Here is a 23,866-nt window from a genome sequence, read left to right on the forward strand (position 1 = left end):
AATCTTAAGCTCTCAACAGCTAGACCAGGCTGAGACCAGAGGTCAGGAGTCCTGGTCCCACTCTAAAGAGGCCCCGGAGAGGGGCTTCCCTGGTGGCGCAGTGGTTGAGAGTCCGCCTGCCAACGCAGGGGACACGGGTTTGTGCCCCGGTCCGGGAGGATCCCACATGCCGCGGAGCGGCTAGGCCCGTGAGCCATGGCCGCTGAGCCTGCGCATCCGGAGCCTGTGCTCCTCAATGAGAGAGGCCACAAGAGTGAGAGGCCCGCGTACCAAAAAAAAAAAAAAAAAAAAAAAAAGAGAGACCCCAGAGAATTCAAGGGCGGGAAGAGGCTGAGGAGAAGGAAATCCCCCCCTGAGCAGGGAATGAGTACTTCAACCCCCGTACCCGTCCCAGGTCTAGCTTTATTGCTCCAGGCTGGCCCTGAGACTTCTCAGAGGTCTAAGAGAGCCCCTACCACAAGGCACTAATTAGCCCCGAAGTGGTGGTCTGGGTGCTCTTGTGCACACTGTCCACCTGGGGGCACCATCACCCTTCTCCCTCCCAACCCCTTACTCCTGGTAACAGAGCCCTGGAGGTAAGGAGTCTCCACCGGGGCAAAGGAAATCAAATGTAATCCACTGCCTGATGCCTGTGCTCTCATCCCTCTAGGCCATGGCACAGCTGCTCACACTGTTCTGGGAAGGCCTAGGGCGGTTAGACTCTCGGACAACCTGTGGGAGGGGCTAAGGGGCAGCCAGTGCAGCGCTGAGGCCTCTGGGGCGCCTCAGCCAAGGTTCTGCCCTTTCTCTCCCATGAAAGCCTTTCTTCAATTAAAGAAAGGCCAGCGTCCCGTGGCAACGTCCACAGTGACGGTCGCTCATCTGCTACCGAGCAGGGTGAACTGTCACCACATTATGAGGAATTTATATACATTTAAAAACAAACACCAGAATGTCAATTTATTAATTTACAGAGGGAAATGTAAGTCTGACTGGATGCTCAGACTGGCCAACAAGAGGATTCATCCTCTGGAGGAAATCCACTCCAGTTTTAACCACCAGCCCGCCGCAGGCTGATGAGCAGAGAGGCAAGCAGAGGGAGCCTGCTTCCACGTCTTAATGGCCAGGATGCTCGGAGACTCATCGCTAGTGCAAGACACAGGCCTCCGGGTTGTGATTTAATACATAAACAGTTGATTGTATTAGTCATTTCCTGCCCAGGAACCAGGCCGGCATTATGAGGCCTATTTTTATCAATGGAAAAGTTGAGTGGAGGTGGGTTCAACCAAGAGACTTAGCCCGGTATTTCCATAATGTCACAGAACAAATGAGACCTATGTGCATATTTAAACATAAACCTGCAGATATATCGTGTCCGACATCTTCACGTACAATCGTCATCGTCTTTCTAGCCATGCCATTTAGCCAGTGCTTACTCTGTGCTGAGTATTTTGTACACAAAATTAAGAGTTTGGACCTGGAGGAGAAAGCAAGGCAGCACTGACATTTATAGATCATTTTCTCAACGCTTCATGCCTTACAGCACGTAGCACAACATTTTCTCACAATCCTACAAAGCAGGAGCTCCTTATTATACATGTGAGAAACTGAGTCTGGAGAGCTGAGCTAAACTGCCCAAGGTCGCAGCAGCTGGAATTTGATCTGAGGTTTAGTACTCAAGGTGGATTACTGTCTTGATTTTACAGAAGAGGAAACCAGCTCAGTGAAGTTCAGCAAAGTGACACAGCTGTGGACCGGCTTGATCCAAGGCCTCGTCTTGCTCTCACCATTCTTTGCTCTACGTTAGCTGTTCTATAAACAGGAGCACTGAATCCAAAGGAGGCTCCTTGAGAACAGGCCTGTTCTGTGGACCTCTGAATGCCTGCCACCCAAAAGAGGGTCTGGCACACGCTACATGCTCAATAAATATTTGTCGGACTTCCCTGGTGGCGCAGTGGTTAAGAATCCGCCTGCCAATGCAGGGGACATGGGTTTGAGCCTTGGTCTGGGAAGATGCCACGTGCCACGGAGCAACTAAGCCCGTGAGCCACAACTACTGAGCCTGTGCTCTAGAGCCTGTGAGCCACAACTACTGAAGCCCACACACCTAGAGCCCGTGCTCCGCAACAAGAGAAGCCACCGCAATGAGAAGCCTGTGCACCGCAACGAAGAGTAGCCCCCGCTCGCCGCAACTAGAGAAAGCCCGCGTGCAGCAACAAAGACCCAATGCCGCCAAAAATAAATAAATAAATAATACAATTAGTTAAACAAAAATATTTGTCAAATGAAGACACGTGAGCTGGAGGCAGACCGAGGTACGGTGGCAAGAGTGGACCGGATCTGACTGGGAGTCCTCAACCTGGCTGGGCCCTAGGCTAGTTAATTGACCTAAGTTTCTGCATCCTTGGAGGGATAACGCCACAGACGCTGGTGAGAACTCAGGGGGGTGTACCAAGCACTGGTAGAGTGCCTGGCATAGCCACTTTTACCATAGCAAATGCATACAGCCTGGATTATGAAGCCAGAGCACCCAGGTTTGAATCCCAGATGCCCACTTAATTCCTGAGTGATGCAGCTTTCTAATCTGTAAGATGAGACAATGATAGTACTTAGGTCCTAAGGAACATTGGGAGAAATAAATAGTATGGTGTGTCTAATGTGCCTAGAATGGTACATGGTAAGTGTTCAGTGTGTAAGCTATTATTATGATTAGCTCTAAATTATCAACAAATCTGATCTAGGGTATGCCTAGTGATATAAAAGTCATATAAAAATATCCATGTCGCCAGTAATGCGAGCTAGAGTCAGGTATCACGTGCCTCCACTGTGAAACCGGAGGGCCAGTCCTTCTGGAGGCTAATCCCTGCCTGGGGCCCAATCCAGCCTTATCGGCTTATCAGGAGCCCCATCTTCACTAGCTGGTGGGGCCTTGACACAGCCCTGCAGACAGAAGCCCACATTTAAGGGTCCCGGGACACAGGCACTGAGGAACAGCCTGAGCCCTTCCTGTGTTTGCAGCCCTTCTCTCTGGACTTCCAGTTGGTTCCTGATCCACACTCTGGGCACCTGGCTGGACCAAGAGTCCTGTCCTGGAGTTGAGTCCCCTGGCAGTGCTTTGTGCTAATGTCCCCTTTAGGTGCCAGTGGGATCTAGACACCTCACTGTCATGCTGTCCCTCCGTCCCAACCCTGACTCTGAGCTAAAGACCACTGAGATGCTACAAGGACCGGCTCATCAGATGGGTCCCTCTGGACATGGAGCAAGCCTGCCAAGCCTCTGGGGAGTACAATGTGGACCATTCCTACACTCATCCAAGCAACACAGACAAGTGCAGAACTCAATACTTTGTTCAACTGTTCAAAAATTCAAAAGCTTCCACAGAAGACGATTTCTTACATGATAGGAAACGGTGGCTCTCTTACGAAGGGAGGGAGGGTAGGCGCAGGAGGGGCATTTCTTAAACCTGATGCCTGACACGTCCAACTAAGGCACCTATCAAATCCCACCGGCCAAACGCCCAATCACAGCCCCTCCGGGACAGCCTGACCCGCCGCAGCCCAAGGCCCGGGAGAACTGAGTCACCACACAGCATCGCTGAGAATCAGAATCTGACAGTAACCACAGAAACTTCTCCTGGTGGGACAGCGAACGTGTTACACAATAGGGAACTTCTTGAGCTGGAGACACCTGAATGCCAACAAAAGCTGAGTCTGTGGCAGTAACATCAGCTCACGGCCCACTCTCTCACAGTTTTAGTAAGAGCCCATGCCCGTCCAGGCCCAGCAGCGAGGCTGGCTGGAGCCGCTTCTGTTCCTGCAGAGAAGCAGCAGACGTCTTCACTCCTGGGAAACCATTGTTCCGCCCTGGAAGTGTGAGTGGTCTTTTAGTTTTCTCGTACAGGAGTCTTGGAAAAGACTGAGAGGCAAGTTGTATGGTCCACATGGCTGATTTACACTACAGATTTATATTATTTCTGTTGAGAAATGTTATTTGCAGAGAAAGCACAGAGTAAAACCGTAATGAATACTCAAGTTCTGCACATAAAGTTGGCCATTTTATCTCGCTGGGGCAAGCAAGATGGCCATGTGAGCTCTAGAGGGGATGCTGATCCAAAGGAAGGAGCAGAGAGAGCCTGAGGTCAGGAGACAGACTGTACCCTCTGCATTGGGGGCTGGGGACCTGGAGACCTGGGCATAGTCGAGGCCAGGACACTGGGGAGACTGGGAGGTTACAGATCCAATCTCAGCTAGTAATAAGTCTATTAGCAACATGGAAAAATGCAAAACTCAAATAAACAGAGTACCATTCTTAATAACACTTAGCCAAACGCTGCTGTTTCTGAGGCGATTCAGAACTAATTTGATCCTCTTCTAAAATGTGCCCAATAGATGACCCCACTAAGAATCATGCCACGTGGGTCTTGAATAAATCCTTCCTCTGAATAGCTCAACTGCAAATACAGTTGATCCTCATTATTTGCGGATTCCGTATTTGCACAGTCACCTACTCTCCGAAATTTATCTGCAACCTCCACATCAATATTTGTGGCACGTCTGTGGTCACTCGTGGACATGCAAAGACTGGCAAAAAATCTGGGTTGCATGTTCCCAGCTGAGGCTGAACAAGTCTTGTTGTTTCAGCCCTCATACTGCCAACGAGTGCCCTTTCCGTGGTCTATTTAGCACCTTTTTGTATATGTGCGTGTGCTTTTTCTTGGTGATTTCGCTGTTTAAAACGGCCTCCAAGTGTAGCACTGAAGTGCTGTCTAGTGTTCTGGCGGGAGAAGGCTGTAATGTGCTTTCTGGAGAAAATCCATGTGTTCGATGAACTTCATTCAGGCGTGAGTCAGTGCTGCTGACCGTGGGCTCAAGGCTAATGAATCAACAATATGTATTAAACCAGGTGTCTTTCAACAGAAACACACATAAAATTAGGTTATGTATTGACAGGTTGACAAAAATGTGACCAGAGGCTCGCAGGAACCTAACTCTGCACCTTCCCGAGGAATACTGCTTTTCAGCGTTTGCTAATTCAGTGTTGGCAGTGCCTTTACAGAGCTTTACAGACCCACTACAATAGTGAGAATCAACCATACCTGCCCTTCCTCCTAGAGCAAGGCCGGGGGGCGCAGGGTGGTGGAGGGGGACTTGATCACCTTAGCTTTCTGGATTTGGGTATAGCCGGTATAGGTGGGACTAGGAACCACGGAGCCCTGGGCTCTCGTCGCTGGCCTCCAGGCAGATCCCTCCTCCCCCCGGGGCTCCCCCTTATCTCCCTGGTTCCCTCCCTCACATCTTTCTCATGTCACCTTCTCAGGAGGCCTTCCTGGACTAGTTAAAACTGCAACCCCTCCCAGCACTGTCTAGCTCTTTTCCCTACTTTATTTTTCTCCATATCTTCACCTAATGTATTTTCACCTAATGTATGTATATTCCACTTCTGTGTTTTGCTGTTTCTCTCTCTCTCCACACTGGGACACAAATTACATGAAGGCTGGGGCTTGATCTGCAGTCTCCTCCACCCCTAAGCACAGAATCTGATCGCTGTGAGGGTTAAATGAGTTCATACACATCAAGTAGGCTTTGAGCAGTTATTTGGTGCCTGGTAAAAGCTATACTCATCGTCATTATTGGGACTGATGGTAGTTTTTACTGCTGGCTTTTAAGAAAGTTTTTTTTTAAAACTGCACTGCTCACCAAGAAAGGAAAAATCTGCAACTTTTTACAGTGTCTGAGATGAATGCAGTAAATTCATAAAGTGGGAAGACCTACAAAGACCCGAATTAAAAGCACAGCTGTTGACTGAGCACCCCTTAAGGGAACATTCACCAGGTCCTCGCTCTTGAAGCGGACTCCTAGAAGTCTACACGGTACACACATGGGAAGAGCCTTTGCCCACTGCACAGAGACCCAGAGCACAAGGGATCTGGGGACCCCGGAACCCGACCACCTCATTTCACAAATGAGTAGACCTGAGTCCCGAGAGCACTGCCCAGAGTTGCCGCTAACAAGAATGAGTGTCTGTCTTGTGCGGAGTGGAGTGGGCAGGTAAGTCTGTCCCTAAAGGGTTCCCTTAGTCACCGCCACTTACTGAGATGGTACCTGACCAACTGGAATCACTGTGTAATGCAAAGATGAAGTAAGTATGAACACTCGCTATTCCAAGACATTTATGGCAATTCAAGAAGAAAGAAGTATTTTAAGTAGTTGTTTTAAAGACTTTGCTTCAAATTAGCTATATTGAGTTTGTAGGGTAGGAACGCATGTTCACAGAGCTATTAAAAAGGAGGACATTTCCAGCAATAGACTAAAGGCTAAAAACCTACTCCCAGAGGTGACAAGGTATCTGAAGAACAGACATATCCAGGATTCCATCTGAAGACAGATTGACCAGAGGCTCCTTGTGGCCCCTCCTCACAAGCAGGTAACACACCTGTGTCTCAAGTACACTCAGGTTTTATCCTGTGTGTGTGTGTGTGTGTGTGTGTGTGTGGACACAAGGAAAGAAGGAGCCTTAAGGAACCCTGTAGCTCCAGAAAGCGGAAACTTCTAAGACTTCCCTGGTGATAACACGAAATAACCATGGAGAAGGAAGGACCCAGAGAATGCTGCAAGGCAATGGATTCCCAAAATTCCAAGGGAAGTGACTGCAGATTGGATGCTGTCACAAAGCCTCGAGATGGAAGTAAGCAGTTAGTGGAGGCGAGCCTTGCTGGAGACTTACAGACGGGGGCAGAGAGGAGTTCCTGGCAGGAAGGGGCAGAGGGAGGGAGAGAGAACTTCGCATTACTCAGGGTATATAGCCTCGGTCAGGGCAGCTCCTGCTGTTGCCTGAGGCTCATTACTGCTGCCTGTGGGACAGCTGCAGCCCTGCCCCCTGAATGGACCTGGGGTGGAGGTCTAGTGATTTGGGCCAGAGGCTGCTGGTCCAAATTCAAGGAGAAGCCTCATTCCCAAATTCATCTCCCCTTTTCCTGGACTCTTAACTGTAGATACTCAGTAGCTCACCTCTTAATGCTTTGAATTAATGCCACCTCCCCCATTAGCCTCTGAGCCTTGTTTTCAGAGCTGAACACAAAGCTTTGCTTGTCCCCTTTGCTTGACTGATGAGGCCCATCAGGGGAAGTGACTCATCCAGGGTCTCCTGGCCTGTGAGCGGCCGGTACAGGTGAGCAGTGGGGTGTCCTGATTCTCAACACCGTACCCCTCTCCCAGGAGCCACGTGAGGTCAGGGAGCCCTTGTGTGTGTTTTTCTTCTCCCACAATGCCCAGGTAAGTGCCACACACACCAGCAGCACTTAATATCTGCTGATTCCTTTTTTTCTTCCAAGGAGAAGATGTAGGGTATCCTGAGAAAAATCACCAAAACGAATCCAAGTGCTATGAGTCCTGTGAATTGTAAAGAAAGGTGGAGGGAGTCTGGATTAATTTTCTCAGAGAAGAATGAGAAGTGTTATCGTGAGGCAGTTGAAAAAGTGTGGGGAAAATGCAACCCAAAGTCATCCTTCTACCTAGGGCGTCGAGCAAGGGGTAGGGGCTCTGGAAAGACAAGGAGGATCTGGAAAGCAGTAATGATGAATTTCTTAAGGAAAAGAGATACTAAAACAAGAAACCCTCTACCAAGGGGGCTGTGGACTCTTCACTCCTGGGGCAAAGCTTTAAAAGTAGGATGCTATAAGTTAACTGTCCCCACTGATGTTCCTGTTTCAACAGAGATGACCTGACCAGAGACACGAGATTTCTTCTGCACATAGGTTACAATTCTGCATGTAAAATACAACCTCTGTGAAACTTACTTCATGACAATACATGAGAACCTCAACCATCCCATTTTTCAAACTGCTTTTGGAAGAGTCTTTACGTCTTGAAGGAGAAGATGGTAGTTCCACTTAAGCACATAAAAGAGGACACAAAATAAAATGTATTTTTCTGTCTTGAGAATACCTTCACTTATTAACAATGTGGAGTGCCCTAGGGCTGGCGAGACCGCATTACCTTAACTCCACACAGCTTGCTCTGTGGGAACGGGGACCAGCCTCACCTAGTACACACATCACAACCCCGCCAGTACACAGTTAGCTCTGGCGTGCGCTCGCCTCTGCGGCCTTGAATCTTTCATAGAGAGAGGTCCGCAAAGAACGTTAGAGGAATGGGGAGGTTCCGTACGTAACGTGATGCCAAAATACGCTATGGGCCACTGGCCACTTTCTCAGCTTCCTGGGTCAATTTTTCCCCCCCATGTTAACTTTTAATAAGTTGAAAAAAAGATCTTTGGGAAAATGTTTTACAAATGCTACATTATTTATCAACTCATCTCGTGGACAATATGAGTACTTTAATGCTGTTAACGGCAGCAGGCCAGATTCTGCTGCAGTCCCCCACTTTTCGGGAGTCTTTGTAATCTCTGAAGTCGCTGTAAATGCTGGGGAGGAGTAGCAACTAAGGAAGGAACAATCTAGAGTCTCCTGTAAAAGGGGGGGCAACTTCGATGTCAATAATATGTACCTAGAACTTTGGAGTAACTTTTCTTTTCTTAAAAGCTAGTATAAAGCTCCTGGTGGCTGAAGCCCAAAGCTTTTCAACCAGAACTCTAGAGGCTGAGACCAGCCTGGGCTTCTACCCGGGCACTAGCGCACTAGGAAGGGAAGGCTTGCGTTACTGAACTCAAGTGCTTCACTGCTATTCCAGGTGAACCACCGAGCAATTCTGAATTGACGAAGGCTTTACATAAATTGTGCCCTAACATACAGAAAAAGGGGAGACCAGTATGCTCTACGTAAAGTGAGAAATCACACGCACGCACGCACGCACAAACTGCAACAAGTCGAAAACCTGTTTCAAGGTTTGTTTTGTCTATAAGATGAGGCACCAAACACTCAATCCCACTGACACAAAGGAAATTCCTTATTCCTATCATCACTGCCTCCGTTCCAAAAATTAGATTAAAACTCCTCGTATAACGTATATAAGCTGGTACTATCTGCATTTTCATTAATAACCAGTGTGTTACGAGACGTTTCCTATTTTAATTTATTTCTAAGGTCTGGAAAAAAGAAAGTAATGCCGCTTCACTTAAGCTATGACACACTGTAATACTGTGATCGCCAAAACGATTCCCAAACTAAATGGATTAGAGAGGGAGGGAGGGTGGCCTTAAAGATGGCATACTTGGGACTGGGCTCAGTCCCACACAGCCTCCAGCTGATGGGACCTACAGAGCAGCAAAAACGCGTACATCACCATGACTGACGGGGCTGCTGGGAACCATTACATCCGAATTTTTAAAGAAACTTTTGGAAGACCAAATCCATACATCATGTTTAGCTAGTGCTGTACAGCAAAACATTGCTATTGTGTAACATCTTACTTGGTCCTCACAGTAATACTATGCGTCTCCCAGACTATGCATTAGTACCATCCCATTTTACAGATGAGAAAAGTGATGTTCAGAGAGGTTAACAAAATCACACAGCTCATCCGCGACAGCACTGGGCCCAGAACCCAGGGATTCCAGCTCCTACTTCATACCCTTTCCCCTTGGAACATGGCCCTGCATTAGAGACAAAGACTCTAGCTGTTTTGTCCTCTTTTGTCATTCACCGGGAGTCAAGTACTTGGATAATCCACTAAAAGACACACACACACACACACACAAAACCGGAACACACACATAAAAACATATTTTATTTTTCCTCTCAATCTTTAATACAGTTGCACATCTTCAGGTGAACTTGAGCTCATGGTATAGAACTCCCACACGACAATCACACAGGGACTCAGAGAACCAAACCAAAGGCATGCTTGCAAGACCACGGGAAGGCCCACCTACACAAGAGGAAGGACAGCCCAGAGATTAAAAGCTTGGTCGCTGAAGCCAGACTGCCTGGGTTCACATCTCAGCTCTGCCATTTATCAGCTCCGAAACTGCGGGCAGGTCATGTAGGATTCTGTGCCTCAGCTTCAACTAAAAATAGGAGAAATAAAAGAACATAGCTCCTGGGGTTTGTGGGAAAGCAGGACAGTGGAAGTCACATGGGAGTGTTTGCTACTGCCTTTTACAGAGGTGCTAGGTAAGCCTGAAAGACAGAAACTGAGCTTCCCGATAATGGTCCCAAACCACCTTGGTATGTATGTGCCCCATAACATACTAAATGCTCAATAAACATCAGCAATCATCACCGTATTTTATTATCAGAACACGAGCTTTAGAGTCTGCTTCACTCAGGCTCAAATTTCAGTTCGCCCATACAACTGATTTGTGATTTTAAGAAAGTGACTTGGGTTCTCTGAATCTCAATTTCCTCACCTGTAAAGTGGGAATAACAATATCACCCGCCCCCTTGCAGGGCTGTTCCGAGAATCAGATGGCCCGCTGCAAGTAAAGCACCCAGTAGGGTGTCCAGCACATGGCTGGAATCAGAGCAACGTTAGTTTCCTTCTCCGCCCAACCCTCTACTGTTGCCAAATGATGAAGGTCTACGTTGGATATCCATTCATTTTATTGTTTCTAGATCTCAACCAAAACAGGGCAGACATGTATTAGAGAATCTGAAGAAGGAGAGATGAGCTTCATATAGTATTTTAGTTGCTAAGTGACACTGGCCTATAGCATTAGGTGAAGAGGGAAAATTGACATTTTCTATAAAATAGGTTGCTCTAGATCTCATCTGAACTCACAGCTCTGAAAGAAATCACGGCTCTCAGGAGAAGGGCTTTTTGAGAAATCATATATTCTTGCTTCTAGGGTCCATGTGTCATTTACATGGGCAAACGTTCCAGGTTCAGTAGAGACAGGGGTCACTTGCTGGTCAAACCTACCACTGGGAATGTGGCTGGAGCAGAAAAGTGGGCCCTGGGTGTGGACCTGTGTCCCCTTCCTGAGCAGCAGGTATGCTGAGAGAATGAGAGACTGTAAGGGAATCCAAAGAGACACATTTTTGCTCTGTGCCCACAGGAGGTGAATTGCAGTGTTGTCTGGCTGGGGATGTGGGGTAACAATGTGCTGGTTCGGGCTTCCCTGGTGGCGCAGTGGTTAAGAATCCACCTGCCGAGGCAGGGGACACAGGTTCAAGCCCTGGTCCGGGAAGATCCCACATGCTGTGGAGCAACTAAGCCCGTGTGCCACAACTACTGAGCCTACACTCTAGAGCCCGTGAACCACAACTACTGAGCCCTTGTGCCAGAGTTACTGAAGCCTGCGTGCCTAGAGCCCAGGCTCCGCAATAGGAGAAGCCACCGCAGTGGAGTAGCCCCTGCTCATTGAAACTAGAGAAAGCCTGTGCGCAGCAACGAAGACCCAACACAGCCAAAAACAAATAAATAAAATAAATTTAAAAAAAAGAATGTGTTGGTTCATCAGCTAAGCACAGTCTTAATGAAGTGATTTTTAGTCTGAGGATCTTTTAACGTCAATTGAGTTATTTCTAAATTAATTTTTAAAAACTGAGGTATAACTGATATATAACATTTGTGTAAGCTTAAGATGTACAATGTGCTGGTTTGATACATTTATATATTTCAGTAAGACCGCCACCATGGCGTTCGTTAACACCCCTATCATGTCTCATTTTTATCGTTTCTTTTCTGTGGTGGGAACAATCAAGATCTAGTCTCTTAGCAACTTTGAAGTTTTCAATACAGTATTGTTGACTAATCACTACACTGTGCATTGAATCCCCGGGACTCACTTATCTACTGGTTGTAGGTGTGTCCCCTTAAACGACATCTCCCCAGTTCCCCTGTTCCCGGCCCCTGGTAACCTTCTACTCTGCTTCTAAGAGTCCGGCTTCTTTAGATTCCACTTATAAGAGACATCATACAGTATTTGTCTTTCTCTGTCTGACTTATCTCACTTAGTATAACACCCTCAAGGTCTATTCGTGTCCAAAGCTTGTCACAAATAGCAAGCTTTCTTTCTTGTGGCTGAGTAATATTCCCCTGCATATACACACCACATCTCCTTTATCCATCCATCTGTTAATAAACACTTAGGTTGCCAATTTCAATTATTTATGGATTATGCTCAGTGCACTGATCTCAAGTGTCTCCCTCGACAGGAAGCAACTGAAATTCCACATACAGACTCAAACTGTCTCTTTCTCAAGTCCAGTAACATTGTAACTGTCATTCTTAAGTAGGATTACCATTTTTCTCTGCTGTATTACTTTCTTCTGTATTACTTTCTCCTCGGTCTCACTGATTATCTCACCTTGCATGCAACTGTTGTTGAATAAATATATGTAGAATGAGTGGATGGATGGCTTGGTTACAGACAACTGTTGAGAGCTGTCGCACTTCCTGTCAATTTAGAGACTGAAAATATGCAAACCTGACTATGAAAACCATTTCCTTAGAAGTGCCAGAGCCTGGAGCAGACGAAGAACTCAGGCTCTGATCGTTGCAGCTTCACACTTCAATGAGATTTTAAACGGGAGGCGTAGGCGTGAGGGGACAGTGTGGCTTAGCTAAAATGGCTCAGTGTCTGAATTATTCTAATAGTCCTGTAGGAGGAACCATCATTTCTCTATCAATTTCATGAACTGCAAATAAATAAGAAATATTCACGGTACTGCCTCAGTACTGGCACTGGCATTAAGTTCTCAGGCAACAGCCCAGAGAAGAGGACACCTGGTATGTGTTGTCAAGTTTCTGGGCAGCCTCGGAATGCCAGCTTCGGGACACCCCCAGGGCTCGACCAAATGGCTCTTCCTGGAGGACCCAGCCCTGCTCGATGAAGGTACCACTGCTGCTGCTTCTACCTGAGGCTGTCCAGCTCTGAGAATACCCACGGCCCAGAATTCTCTGGCAGGATCTCACGGGGCCAGGTTGACACATCTGCTGCCCCTGCACTCTCAGGATGCCCACCTCCACCCCTGCTGCTGGGGGCCGCCCATCACCTCACCTGTTTCCTGCTTCCTTCCTTCAAGGGAAGAAGGAAGTCTGCCTCTCCTTAATTAGCCATCTAGGCATCTGCCCACCAGAGGGAGCAGCTGCCAACAGGTGGATAACAATGCAGCTCGTTTCAACAGTGCCTTTCAAAACCCGGGGGCTCGCATGGCTGCCAACTCGTCAACTGCTCATTCAGGCAAGCGTAGTGACCAGAAGTTAATAAGGGAAAGGGAGCCGTGGCTCTGCCAGAAACACAGCATTATGCATGGTCATGTTGGCAAATAAACGGAGGAAAACAGTTTTAGAAACACAAAAGCTGGCCTCTGGGCCCGGAGACAAAATGAGTATCGAAGGCCAATGGCTCAGTGTCCAAGAGACAGTGAGTGTCGCCGTGCTCAGTGGAAAAACCACGCTGGACCAGGGTCAGGAGCCTGGCTCGAGTCGTGCTCTTCCCAGACCAGCTATACATTCTTGGGCAGATAACTCTGCCTCTCTGTGCTCCTTCCACCTCTCCTAAGGCTTGACTGAGACGGTCCTCATTTTCTCTTTGTGAATGTCAACCTGAAAGCCGTTCATGAGAGGATGAAATCTCATTCTGCCAGGACTTGGTATGTTCGTCATTGGCTCTGTGCCTTGGTTTCTTGATTCAACTGTGTTGACAGTTATGCCCCTCACTAAGGGCGTTTTCGCTGAATAACTAAAATGTGAGAATAACATCTGTCACAGACTGTATGTCCCAAAGATGGCAGAAATAAAGCACCCTCTCCCCTGCACCCTACATGCTCTCTGCAGCATGACCCGGACACTCTCCCTCAAGAGGTAGAGTCTGTGGGTCTGGGCTTGACTGCTGACCCTTGACTGCTGACCCTTGGGTCTTGTCTGTGACTGCTCTGATCAACAGAACAGGGTGGAAGTGATGGGGTGCCATCTCCTGAAACAGCCTTGTCTCACCTGGTGGCTTCAGGAAGCTTCCTGCTTCTTGGAAGCCAGACACCATGTAAGAAGTACACCTGCCTACCCAGAGACCACCACTGTGAGAACTCCAAGCCACATGGAGAGGCCCTGGAGGAGGAGATGCCACATGAAGAGAGACAGTGGCCAAGGAACAACTGAGCCACCGAGCACGTGAGTGAAGAAGCCATCTTGGAAGTGGATTCTCCAGCCCCACCTGCCTCCAGATGCCCCCATGTGGATCAAAAAGGAACTGCGCCACTGAGCCCTTCCCAAATTCCTGAACCCACAAAATTTATTTCAGGAGGAAAATCAATTGTTGTTTTAAGCCACCAAGTTTGGGCATAGTTTGTAACATGCGTACACATTAACAGATGACAGAAACGATGTTATCTGCAGTATTGGACAAATATGGGTGGGCCTCATCTTAATAGATCTGTTCCTAAAAGCATTTGCTGAAAATCAACGCAAAATTACATATAAAATTATTTTTTAATCTTGAGCACTTACATTTACATTTTGGGAGAGAATCACTAAATCCCGCTGCAATGCAAGTACACTCATTAGTTTAGGCATCATCTCCTTCTGGAAAACCATATGCCACCCCTTACTCCCAGCCAGGATAGATGTCCCCAGCTCAGCATCCATGACATGACAGCTCAGCACTTAGCACAATGCACTGAATTTCCCTGTTTGTTGTCTGCCCCATGAAGGCAGGGGACATACCCGTTCCTCCTTGTAAGAGAAGAGTCATAACGTCTAATGCATAAAGTATGATAGAGGTGGTTCTAAGCACTTGACATAGATCTTATGTTTATATCAATTCACTTAATGTTTACTATAGCCTTGTGGGATAGGTACTATTATTACGCCCACTCTCTAGATGAGGAAACTGAGGTACAGAGAGGCTAAGTAACTTGCCCAAGGTCACCCAGCTAAGTAAGTAGCAGAGGCTGGCTTTGAATCAAGGCAGTCGGGGCCCGGAGTCCATGCTCTTAGCCACCGTAACACACAGCTTTCCTTTAACATTAAGCATTCAATAAATGTTTTTGACTCAATTAATGAATCAACAACAGAAATCAAACCCAAACTTCTCATACAGATCAGGATTTCTGAAAGACAATAACCCGTGCCACATGAACAAAAATCAATTCTAAGAACTACATGCAAACATAATAACCCCACACAAATGCTAAGTACTGATAACGAATTTGCTACATAGACCAGAAATAAATCTGAATGAGAAAAGATACTCCCTACCCCTTCCTGTTTTATGTATTAGTACTAATCTAGTCAGTAGCCACTAATATAAATATTTCAGGAAAATCTATGCGAATAGGAACCAAGGGAGGGCACGGATAAATAAAGCTTACAGATGAATATTAGAATCTCGTGTTCATTCACCGTTCACTTCAGGACGTTCCTCTGTCAAACCTACTGACCAACTGATGTGTATCACCTCTTTCTCTTTTCTCTCCATCTGGGGCAGGTTATAACAAAAGAGGACAGAGACAGGCAAAGCTTTCACAAAAACCAGTGCCTGGGAAAGACATCCCGGAGCAGCTGGGAACTGGCTGCAGGTGGCCATGACAGAACTGGGAGGTACTGTGTAGGAAGACTGTAGAGGATGCACAGAAATGACACCTTATTTATCTGGTTTCAAACTTTTTACTGTTGCTGCTTGACGTGTTGTGTATAGGCCAGCAGCATAAGCAGCGCCCGAGAGCTTAGCAGAATTGCAGTACCTTGTCCGGCCCCAGAACAACTGAATCTAGATCTGTCAATATGGGCATTGGAAAGTCTGAAGGCACTGCCAAGGACTGGACCATCTGGGAGTGCTGGAAAGGAAGGGGGAGTCTGTCCTCAAGCAATGACTCTCCAGTCCCCCCCACCACCCTCCGCCTACCTCTGACATCCCTGCTACCTCCACCTCAGACACCCAGGCAGCCAGCGACCATAAAGCTTAGGGAAACGATCCCTGGGAGTGGGTGGGCACGACGCTGCCTTAGACCTTGGAGTCAAATGCCACTAGGTTTGAGTCCCAGTTCTACCAGTTACTGGCTGTGTGATAAAATTAATTATTTAACCTGTTCAAAGCACCAGTTTCTTATCTGTAACATGGGGGAAACAACCACGGTGCCTTGCGCTTGCAGGAAAATTGCATGTAGGTGCCTAGCATAGTGCAGGGCGCGGGCAGAGCATGTGTTCAGAAAAGGGAGCCAGCTCCCTCTCTCCAGCCCTGGGCTCAAACTACTCTTTCTTTCCTTCTCCAGATCTGGAGATAGACCAGACTGAACTATTTAATCTCCAGACACCATAGATCAGGACTGCTCACTTCATTTCAGATCTGAAAATTTCTCAGAACCAGAAGTGACTTCTGAGATGATAACACATTCATCTTACAGCCGAGGAAGCTGAAACCCAGAGAATTTAACGCTTGGGAAAAAATAATCCTCCTTACCCAGTTCCCTTGTTGTGGATACCGAAGAACAGTGTTCTGAAAGCAGTTCTAATTACTTCTCCTCACAAATATCCTGAAAATGATTTGTTATATACTCTTGACTCCTGGTCAGAGGCCCAGGAGACCCACCTTTGAGTGCCATCTCCACCACTAATTGTGGGACCCTAGGAAAGTTATGCACACAAATTTTCTGGGATTCACTTTTTCACCTGTAAAGGAGGACCATTCGATCACCTTTAATGTCACTTCTAGCTTTAAGCAATTCAATGATTTCAAATGAAATGCTGATTTCTTTAGGGACGTAATTTTAATACTGTCCACAAGATGGCAGAACACTTCCTTTACAGAAGTCTGAGCATAGCGAACACAAAGGAGAGGAAAGCACTCTAAGGTATTCGTACATATTTTTCAAAGCATTCAGTTTTCTACAATTTAATTAAAACTGGCTTTTATTTTAGGGTTAATCATTCTAGTCAAGCATTTGGCCAGCAATAAGCCACATGCCATGAGAAAAGGAACGTTTTAAAGGGCTAAATTAGGGTTCTAAGGTAGTAGGATGAGCCCGGGGGCAGAGTGCAGAATCGTGGGGATTCAGAAGTGCAAGCTACCTGGCCGCTCAGACGTGACTAGAAATTGCCTTCTTGATAAATGAGGCACAAGAGGCAACTATCTACAAAAAGCTTGTACACGCAGACATTTAAAAACATTTCACATGGAGAAGTGACGCAAAATAGAGGGAAAAAAATAATTAGAAAAAATCTTTAAGATTACAATAACAAAGTTTTGAATTTAAAAATGCAGAGGGACTAAACACCACGTACTGTCCTGAGTTAGATCCTGGAACTGAAAAAGGACCTAGAAGAACGACTGGTAAAATCAGAATAAAGTGTTTAGTTAATAGTTTCGTATCCCTATTCATTTTTAGGTTTGACAAGTGTACTATGGTTATGTAAGATAGGACCTTGGGGGAAGCTGGGTGATGGGTATACAGGAACTCTCTGTACTATCTTTGTCACTTTTCTGTAAATCCAAAATTATTCCAAAATAAAATTTTTATTTAAAAAATGCATAGAAAAATAAGGGCAAAAGACAGCCAAGAAAGGACAGAAACACGGAGTTTCATAATAAACATAGGGTTTTGTACCTACCAAAACAAATGTCCTATGTTGATGATAATTTAAGAGGGGGGAATTTTAAAGTAGGAGGTAGTAGCTCACATGCAATAAAATAAGGTAAATAAGTAAAAATGACAAAGCCTAAAGAATAATGGGCAGTGGATAAAGGTGTCTTCTAGGGTATTACAGATGGAATTATATGCCGCTGTAGCCTTTTCTGAAAAGCAGTTTTGCAATAAATGACAGAAGCCACAAGTTCATAGCCTTTGACACGGTAATACCGTTTTAGCAACCTGTACCAAAGCAATGATTTAAAAGAAAAAAAGCCACCTATTTTTATGAAGTTGTAGCTCTGCCCTGTAGTACTGGAAATTGTTCCTATGGCCACTGGGTGCCTAGACAGATTATGGTGCTATTAATTAAATGGAATATTATAATGGAATTAAGAATGATAAATCTGAGAATTGTGGAAAGGAATACGTGAAGTAGTCTTTTAAGAGCTCAGTACATGCAATGTAGTCTCCTAGATTAGGTCCTGAAAAGGATATTAGTGGAAAAAATGGGAAAATGTGAGTGAATAAAGCCTATTTTAGTTAATAATATGGTATCAATGTTAATTTTTTAGTTTGGATGATTGTCCGTGATTATGAAGATGTTACTATTAGGGAAATGTATATGGGAACTCAATATCTTTGTGACTTTTCTGTAAATCTATAATTATTTTAAAATAGAAGTTAAAGAGCTCAGAATTATATACAAACTCATGCACATACTGCAATCAACTAAAAAAATATTTACTGTATATAAAGTTAGGTAGGCTCATAAAACACTGTCAGAGTTATAAAAATACTTTGCCTTTGCAGGAGTGGGGTGGCATGGGGGGAAGAGTTCATTTATGTTGCTACTTAGATGTTTCACTGAACAACAGATTATCAATATCAAGATGCTCTGACTCAGAGTGGCTGGGGAGAATTCTGAAGGAGTCATATCCTGAAAGTCTAAAAATGACTTTTATTTTTCCAGCATCTAAGTTTCATTGAGGGAGTAAGGAAGACATTTTCTATAATAATCTTTTTAGTAATCATTCCTCAGGGACTATATTTGGAATTCCATCGTACATGAAATTAAATATTTTTGTTTCCTAAAGAAAGGATACCTTCTGCTTCTTTGCGGGGCACTCAGTTCCTGAGTCCTTCACAAACTGAAAGAATGGAAAGGGTTAACTAAAGATACCCTTTAGATATCTTTAGATCTATCGAAAGCCTGAACATCTGGGAACCTAGATCTTGTCACTTCTGCCTGCTTAGGTGCCCCAGGCAGCATTGAACAGGCGAGGAGTGACTAAGGGGGGCAGATGGGAGAGGCCAGAGGGTGGTGGCGATGGGGAATACCTCCAAAGTGGCCTCATCAAAGTCAGCTCTAAACCAATGGACTTGTTCCAAATTTGTAAAAAACAATTTCGTTTAGTACTGTTGGAAACAGCATTGAAGGATCACCTTAGCCTTCCCTGCAGGGTTTCCCCTGACCCACTTCCATCAGGAGGTGGAGAGACGTGCCTCCAGAGAAGGACAGCGAGACTCAATTTCCCCAAAGGGATGCCATCTGTGTGGGGTATCTCAAGTGGGCAGCTCGGCCAATCGCCAGACACACAGATGAGCTCCACTCCAGCCCCCGCTTCCTCCTGTTCTGGTCCAACTTTTATCATAAGCCTGGTTGAACTTACACCACTGAGGGATGGTCTGAAAAAACCTGCAGCCCATCCATTCCACTTCTAGAGTCTAGGGTTCATCTCTGCCTCAAGTCAGACCGGGAAGCTGGTCCACGCTGTCATAATCCTCCACCAATGTACTTGAAATGGGTTTGTCCTTTGCTTCCAATGAGCAAAATCCAAACTTCTATGTGTCTTTACATAAATTTGGAGTATTGTTGAGCACGCTGATCACATTGATCGATGGTGGCCCCTGAATGAAGCTCCAAGGGAGACCTTTCTTTGGACAGTCTAGTGAGCAAGGGCTCTGGAGCCAAATGGCCTGGATTCAAATCCTGACTCTACTAGTTAAGTAGCTGTTCAACCTTCTATGCCTCATTTTCCTCATCTGCAATAATGACAGTCAGCCCCTTGAATTTCTGTGAGGATGAGAGTCAACAGCAATGAAGTCTTTAGGACTAAGCTGGGCAAAAAGTTAGCACTCAATAAATATTCATTATTACAATTATTTTATAACAGAGCACTAGAAAAACCATTATATTCCATAAGGAACTGAGATGCTTTTACCTCATGCACAGTGTGATTCATAGAAAGCAGGGTTCTGAGACCCTTCTCCCCTCCCAACAGACTTAGGGTCCTCAAGAGTGACAGTGACTTTCTATAGCACGGGGCACCTTCAGAATCTAGGGTGGGATGGGGGCAGTTAGAAGCACGTGTAGTTTGCAGAGGTTTTTTCAAGATTCTGAGATGCCCTTACAGGAATTCATGCCATTTACCATAAGAGTCCTCAGTATAAATAATCACCTGGAGGTACAAAAATGGACCCAAAGGTCAATTTTCTTAACTATGCCAAGTCCTATGCTCTGAAAAAAAGTCCTATGCTTTTTCCTTCTCCCCAGTCTGATCTGTCCTAACTCCATGTACTGTCCCAGTACAGACAGATGCACTGATTCTTCCCTTATGTTTTCTGTGGCTTGTAAGTGCTTTCATAAGTCTCCTCAGATCTTTTATAGAACAAAGAAGGATAAACAATAAATAATACAATACACATGCTCTTTTGTTTAGAACTAAGTACAACTTTAGTTACTTCTAAGGAAGCTGAGCCTCCTTATTAACATAAACAAATTCCTAATAGGTGCTAGAATAGACACGTTGGGAATAGAACAGTGGTAGATCAAGAATTCAGTAAGCAATACAACTGAGAGGGAAAAAGAGAAAGCACCCTCTTAGGTAATAGCTCAATTACCTCCAATTCCTGCTACCCATTCAATCTCCGTTCCATGCATCACCCTTCTGGCCCACTCTTGTCAATTTCACACTCAGCTTTACAGACATCACTGGCCCAGCCCTTCCGGGTGGAGAAAAATATTGCTGCTGCTTGCCCTTCCTCCTCCAGTCTTTGCTGATAGCCCTTATAAAACACTTGGTAGCAAAGCAAATTATTCACAGCCTGCCTTCCTGTTTTACTAGGTCCCTTCCCTTCCTTGCCATAAGATTTATCTTTAAAGGCCAGGGTGTCAGAGGCCAACCAAGAACTTGTTCAGAGCACTGCTGGCTCTGGAGCAGCCTTAACCTGATCAGGCTGTGCTTAGAAGGAAGTTGAGCAAACTAGGAGCAACGGAGAGGCCCTGGGATTCTTACAGAACCAATGGCAATGTGGCAGCTTCCGGCCAGGGAGCCAAGGTTTTGAACCTGCACGGTGTTCCCCACTTAACTACTGCTACAGGAACCTATCTGCTGTTTTATCCGTAGACAAATATCTACTTTGGGATTCAGAAAAATATCTAGGTTCAGCTACATAATTTGCAAATGAAAATGAAATATGCAAAATGAAAACACATGGCCCCATGTTCAAAAAGCAGGGGGGGAAAAGCTGTAAAAAGTATTAAGACATGAAGCTTTATCCTTTCTTCTGCATTCTCTCTCTCAACTCCTAACGGTGTTTTTTGCTTGTCATTTAATGTCACCCTCTCTCGGGCAAGGGGATACTTACAGGGTGAGTGCAGACCATCACAGGCTGCCCACCGCTACAGACCATCAGCTGCTAGACCGATGCACCACGTCCTGGCCAGGGGTGGGGAAACTGAGCCAAGAATCCCCCTTTCCCGTGGACTCACCACCCCAGCCCACAGCAAATGGATGACCCTCTGTTTGCAACACCTGTGCCGGGACACGCTAGGTACCTGGATTGGGAGTGGGCGGGGCCTCACTGAGTCACCCGCGAACTCACTGTTGTGCTGTCCGCCTGAGCTGGGCAGGCCACTACTTTGTCCCCTCCTGGGACACCATGGAGTTTGTGTACCTGGCATCAACTCTCCCCAGGCTCACACCTAGCCCCCTACAGGGGTGGAAGGCAACAGTAACTGCTGGGTCGGGGGCAGGGATGGGGAGGGTGGCAGGGCCTGAGGTGCCAAGCAGCAGGGGAACGGGCAGCTGAGAAACACTGCACAGGTAGGGAGGTGGCAGGACTGTGCGTAAGCCAAGGCTCCAACCCCCCGGGGCACACTCCGTTGCCCCACTGCACTTCAGCTACAGAGCACAGAGTCAAAGATAAAAGTATGCAGAACATCAAGAGAGCAACTGCACAGAAAAACACGGGGCCCCAATTCTCCGCTCAGGGCCCCGTGCAACTGTACTGGTCGCATACCCGTCAGCTGGTCCTGCTGGTTCCCCACCATGAAACAGGCCCGTGTTTAGGACAGGAATGAGGAAGAACTTTCGCTTTGCACAGGTGCGAGGCTGCCCTGGAGGAGGTGGGTGTGAGGGGTCTGTGGCACCTGTTCACCGCCCCTCCCATGGCACTGCAAGGCAGAGCCTGGCTTATCTTCAAAGGCTTCTGAAGCCCACCTGTTCGAACGATAATTTTAACTTATTGCGATGCACAAAGAACTGAGGTAGTGAGATACAAGCAGAGTCGTGATGATTACAGAAATCCTCCCAAACCTAACTTGGCCGAGGGGTTTACTTTAATTGTTGGGGAGATTAGGAAAGAGAGAGGACTGAGGACTAATTCCTTATTAAGTGGCTCTGGGTTGATGGTTTGTAAAAAACTGGGCCGTTATCCAAAGTCATTATTTTGATGCAAGAATATTAACCTGGTCGCTGAAAGCACTTTATTACAAACCTTAGCTTCTGGGTCACTGTTGATACTACAAGAATCATCATCGTCAGCGTGTGGGGCATTTCTAGAAAGAAAAACAGAAAATTGGACTTAGAACTCAATTGCAACCTCTAGCTGCACAAAGCCACTCGTTACGGCAGGTGCTCTGAATGCCCTACCTGAGTTTCAAGGATGCATAGCGCAGTGTGGCTCCTTCAAACTCTTTTAAACTGGGGTCCGGGTTGACTGTGGCTGCATGCAAATCCTAGAGGAAAAGAGATCCCTGTTAATGTAGAAAGGGGAATGACCCACTACATGGCCTCAAATATCAAAGGGGAGAGAAGTCCTCCCAGCACGAGGCAGAGAGTGTATGTGAGCTTAGGCAGAAAAAGGCATGCATGGGCTGCTGATGCCGGTTTGGTGCAAGTGCCGCTTCTTACAAGACAACAGGAACCTGGGGCAATCAGCCTGAAGTCATTCACAATGGGAGACATCAAAAAAGGCGACACGTGTGAGTCCCACAGCCCTAGCCAGAAGCCCCATCACTCCGTCCCTGCAGAATGCATGATATTCACAAAGAAGATGCAGCCACAGCCATGCAAAAAGGACAAAATATTAAATAAGCTAAAATCTGACAATATACTTGCCTTCCAAATGTCACTATTAATCTTTCCCCCATTCAGAACAGCAAAATCACTCCATGGCTGTTTCTAGACATATAATTATTCACAAGGAAAAAGCACATTGATTTAAAAAAAAGAAAGAAAGAAAGAAAGAAAGAAAATAATAAGGGATAGAAAAGGAAAGGAAAAAAAAAAAGAAAACACACACACACACACACACACACACAAGACACTGTTGTTAGCATTGATATTCACAGGATGGGTTAGGGAACAAATTCACTCTAACGGCAGCATGTGAGCTCGCTCTCCCTTGATCTAGATCAACACCTCTGAGGCCTAGGGCAGGAGGAAAGAGAGGGCGCTTTAATTACTTACCAAAACAAATGGCCGAACGTTATAACCACACAGTGAAGTTATCGATGCTTTCTAAATGTGGTCTTAAAAGCACACACTATGTATCAAAGTATTAAATGCCCAGGGTACCTAATTTCACAGGCACCTTTTTCTCTCCTATTAACCAAACAGAACTGTTTTCTTGAGGTGGAGGTGGAATTAGGGATGATGCTTGTCAATGTGCTGGATGGAAACGGGAATGTCCATGGCTAAGGGCATAAAAAAGCTGGGGGCCAAATTATTTTCACTTAAAAGAAAACAATGGCAATGATGGAGGGCAAAGGACCCAGCCTGACCTCATCTTGCTGAGATTTAATCTAATAAAAAATAGCTCTAGACAATCTAATGTAAATTCCTCTTGTTCATAAAAAACTCTACTTCCTTGCCACCCAAGCCTCTTCACAAATCAATATTCGATCACGAAATGCTTTTCTAAACATAGTTATAGAACAAAGTGCAAAGCCTTGCCTTGCTGGGCAACCTCTGACGATAGACCTTCGAATCTAAACAACTCCTTCCTGTATTCACCTCGGACAACAACGGAAACATTTATTTTCTTTCTACTATATTGACTGAATATTCAAATATTTTTCACGTGACATTTGGGGAAATAAATGATACTAACAAGACACCCATAAAGTTCATCCTT

At 45.9% G+C, this 23,866-nt stretch overlaps 1 protein-coding gene across 31 annotated transcripts in view; it reads right to left on the minus strand.

Annotated features, from left to right (window-relative positions):
• Window positions 1-23,866, minus strand: part of APBB2 (amyloid beta precursor protein binding family B member 2) — a 375,701-nt gene that overhangs the window by 87,356 nt on the left and 264,479 nt on the right. For 26 of the 31 annotated variants that reach the window (XM_032631928.1, XM_032631917.1, XM_032631906.1 and 23 more), the window contains 3 exons: window positions 22,849-22,911; window positions 22,381-22,466; window positions 22,226-22,286 (listed from right to left, as the gene is read on the minus strand). In XM_032631928.1, coding sequence (XP_032487819.1) covers window positions 22,226-22,286; window positions 22,381-22,466; window positions 22,849-22,911 — 210 coding nt within the window. Of the gene's footprint in view, window positions 1-21,748; window positions 21,949-22,225; window positions 22,287-22,380; window positions 22,467-22,848; window positions 22,912-23,866 lie in introns of all 31 variants that reach the window. The other 5 variants (XM_032631927.1, XM_032631926.1, XM_032631925.1 and 2 more) reach the window with 2 other exon arrangements.

The sequence above is a fragment of the Phocoena sinus genome, chromosome 5 (genome assembly GCF_008692025.1).
Source record: "Phocoena sinus isolate mPhoSin1 chromosome 5, mPhoSin1.pri, whole genome shotgun sequence".
In the NCBI taxonomy this organism is placed as follows: domain Eukaryota; kingdom Metazoa; phylum Chordata; class Mammalia; order Artiodactyla; family Phocoenidae; genus Phocoena; species Phocoena sinus.